This window comes from Vulpes lagopus, unplaced genomic scaffold (genome assembly GCF_018345385.1).
Source record: "Vulpes lagopus strain Blue_001 unplaced genomic scaffold, ASM1834538v1 ctg300, whole genome shotgun sequence".
In the NCBI taxonomy this organism is placed as follows: Eukaryota; Metazoa; Chordata; class Mammalia; order Carnivora; family Canidae; genus Vulpes; species Vulpes lagopus.
The window spans coordinates 26441-30295 of NW_024570720.1; the positions used below are offsets into that span (position 1 = coordinate 26441).

Below are 3855 nucleotides of genomic sequence, written 5' to 3' on the forward strand. Positions count from 1 at the left end.
TTGCACATTTCGAAATAAAAAAGTTAACTATATACATTCAATAATATTGTATACAATTAATATTAAAGGCTATATAAGGCTTTAGGAAGCTCTAGGTCTAGTTTTAGCAAGTCAGTCAGCTGATTTGTTACAATTCTAATGATCAAATTATCTGACCAGTAAACTACAAAAGCTTATTTCGGGTAGGAAGAGTCGTGTGTGTGTGTGTGTGTGTGTGTATTTTAATATTTATTTGAGAGAGAGAGTGCACGGACATGTGAGTGGCGGCAGGGGTGGGGGTGTGGTAGAGAGGGAGAAAGAGAATCCCAAGCCAACTCTGGCACCAAGAGTCAGAGTCCTACACAGGGCTTGATCTCATGACCTGAGCCAAAACCAAGAGTCGGATAATTTAACCGACTGCACCATCGAGGTGGCTCTAGTGTATTTATTTGAATATGGAACCACTTTTCTCTAAGTTGAAAAAACTTGGGCAAAATAGTTTTATATATTAGTTTATTTTTTATAAACCATTTATAAACCTCCCCAAGACAGAACAGAAGACCCTCACAGAGCTTCCAGAGAAAATTCGAACCAGGTCCCTGCATCCTCATCCGGGGCTACTTGGCCACCTGGCACTCAGCCTACAGAAGCATGTGCAGAAGGACCCTTCGCAGACCTGCCTGGCAAGGCCCCAGCCAGACCTGAGGACCCCTTTGGTCCTAGAAACACCATCCTGGACAGCTCTCTGAAGGCTAGAGGGGCCCCATCCCCAAGTCCTCAGAAGGAAGAAGATGATGACCAAAGGGTCAGCTCGTGGAGCAACAGACCCATAAGGCTAGAATTTGATTTCTCTGACAATGCCACCAGCAAAAGGGAACTGGGGGAGAGACCCAGCCTTAAACCTCCTTCCAGGGTATCAGAGGCCAGGCAGGAAAATGCACCCAAGGAGGTGGATGAGGAGCCCATTCCCCTTCTCCGGGGGTCTTACAACCTGGACTGGAACAAGCTGGATGACCCAGACTTTAACCCGTTTGAAGGTGGAAGAGAGGCCCAGCCCCCAGAAAGCCCCCAGAGCAGGCCAGCTGGACCTATGGCCAAGAAGCTGCATGCTGGTCCCGAGGCCACAGGGTACTCCCCTCTGAGCCAGCAGGTGCCTACGGCCTCGGCAGAGGACGCACATGATGTGCAGACGGCGGCAGGGACCCCAGACACGGCGGGTGAGGAGGGAGCAGCAGAGCGCGCAGGGGCATCCGCTCCAGCAGGCAGCCTGGGAGGTCCTCCACAGGACCCGGAGCCAGCCTCAGACCCCAAGGAGGAGTGCTTCCGAGACCCCACTGAGGTCCTAGGCATGGGAGCTGAGGTGGACTACCTGGAACAGTTCGGGAGTTCCTTGTTCAAGGAGTCAGCCCTGAGGAAACAGTCCTTGTACCTCAAGTTTGACCCGCTTCTGAAGGACAGCCCTCGGAGACCAGTGCCTGTGGCACCGGAGACCAACAGCACACAGGACCTCCCACAGGACATGGCCGCACCTCCCTCAGGCAGCCCACCCGAGGCAAAGCTAGTGGAGTTGGATTTCCTAGGAGCCCCAGATGCTCCCGTGCTGGATCCGCCTCCCTGTGTCTTCGGGCCTGGAGGCCCGCTGCTGCCCTTGGGCTCCATCGTGGATGTGCTGCAGTACACCCAGAAGGACATGGATGCAGCGGTGGAAGCCATGAGAGAAGAGAACTCCTTGCTGAGGAGCAGGTGTGACACACTCCATGCAACGAATCTGGAAATGGGGAAGATAATGGACGGGTTTGAGGGGATCGTGTATCAGGCAATGGAGGAGGCTCAGAAACAGAAGGAACTAGCAAAAGCTGAAATCCAGAAGATTCTAAAGGAAAAAGACCAGTTGGCTGCAGACCTGAGCTCCATGGAAAAGTCTTTCTCTGACCTCTTCAAGCGGTTTGAGAAACAGAAGGAAGTGATCGAGGGGTATCACACGAATGAAGAATCTCTAAAGAAGTGTGTCGAGGATTACACAGTGAGGATTGAGAAGGAGGGCCAGCGGTACCAGGCCCTGAAGGCCCACGCAGAAGAGAAGCTCAAGCTGGCCAGTGAGGAGATTGCCCAGGTGCGCAGCAAGGCCCAAGCGGAGGCCCTGGCCTTCCAGGCCAGCCTGAGGAAGGAGCAGATGCGCATCCAGTCACTGGAGAAGACAGTAGAGCAGAAGACTAAGGAAAATGAAGAATTAACCCGAATCTGTGATGACCACATTTCCAAGATGGAGAAGATCTGACCTGAAGCCCCTCCACCCCCCTTTCTGTATATCTGTCTGTCTGTCTGGGGAAGGTTTTGTGTTCTTTCCTCTCACTTAACCTCTGGTTTTTAAACTAGACTACTTTAAGAAGAGTAAATAAAGTTTCCCTTAGGTTCGCAAAAAAAAAAAAAAAAGATCTGCAGAGATGCAGAGATCTGCATCTGTGGTGCAGATGTTGGAAACTCTTTGTGCAGGCAGTTTGCAACTCTGAGGGACTGAGGGTGAGCTCAACTCTCCGAAGTAAGTTGCTTTTGGACAAGGCGTTCTGTTAGCTTCTCTCGTATGACCTGTGGATGTAGCACCCGGCTCTCACAGGAAATACTAGGAAATCGCTGGGTGAGCTTCGATGCACTAGTCTAGTGGGCCAGGACTTTCCACTTACCTCAGACAAAACTTCAGGCACGCATCGGGGCTAGGCCTGTTAGGAGCGCGGTGTACGTGCAGGCAGGATGTGGGAGGGACAGTCCATAAGCCCAACTCTCGGAAGTGTGTATGCTTTGCAGGCAGATGTCTGCTAGACACTTTGATGGGAGCTAGGACCGAGCTACACTCTCATTGAACAAGGACGTTTGCAATGTCTGCATTGAGATCAGATACACTTGAGGAGAATCCTGTCACTTCCACATGCTCTTCACACAACCTCTTCCGGCACCTAACATAAGGATGCTGGGACCTACGTCTACGGGCAGTCAGAATGCGGGAGGGTCCTGCCCTGAACTCAGCTCGCACAAGGAAGCACGCCTACAAGCCAGCTTTCAACTAGCTGCGTTCCTCGGGCACTGAGAACGTAACAGTGTTCTAAGCCAGGAGGTACCCAGAATACCACTCCACTGCAGCTGGAGACACCCTCCAGGTCTGCTTATTCCACTTGCGTCTCACAAGCCTCTGACAAACGGCTGTGGTGCAGATGTTGGAAACTCTTTCTGCAGGCAGTGTGCAACTGTGAGGGACTGAGGGTGAGCTCAACTCTCCGAAGTAAGTTGCTTTCGGACAAGGCGTTCAGCTAGCTTCTCTCGTATGGCACTTAGGATGTCGCACCTGGCTCACACAGGAAATACTAGGAAATCGCTGGGTTGAGCTTGGATGCACTAGTCTTGTGGGCCGGGACTTTCCACTTACCTCTCACAACACTTCAGGCACGCATCGGGGCTAGGCCTGTTAGGAGCGCGGTGTACGTGCAGGCAGGATGTGGGAGGGACAGTCCATAAGCCCAACTCTCGGAAGTGTGTATGCTTTGCAGGCAGATGTCTGCTAGACACTTTGATGGGAGCTAGGACCGAGCTACACTCTCATTGAACAAGGACGTTTGCAATGTCTGCATTGAGATCAGATACACCTGAGGAGAATCCTGTCACTTCCACATGCTCTTCACACAACCTCTTCCGGCACCTAACATAAGGATGCTGGGACCTACGTCTACGGGCAGTCAGAATGCGGGAGGGTCCTGCCCTGAACTCAGCTCGCACAAGGAAGCACGCCTACAAGCCAGCTTTCAACTAGCTGCGTTCCTCGGGCACTGAGAACGTAACAGTGTTCTAAGCCAGGAGGTACCCAGAATACCACTCCACTGCAGCTGG

The 3855-nt window shown here is 52.2% G+C and overlaps 1 protein-coding gene across 1 annotated transcript; it reads left to right on the forward strand.

The window, feature by feature from the left end:
* Positions 1-531: 531 nt before the first annotated feature.
* On the forward strand, positions 532-2257 carry LOC121483869 (transforming acidic coiled-coil-containing protein 3-like; the record flags this gene model as incomplete). The annotated part of the gene is made up of 1 exon (XM_041742373.1): positions 532-2257. A coding segment is annotated over one exon (1726 nt), but the record flags the coding sequence as incomplete, so codon positions are not given.
* Positions 2258-3855: the final 1598 nt, after the last annotated feature.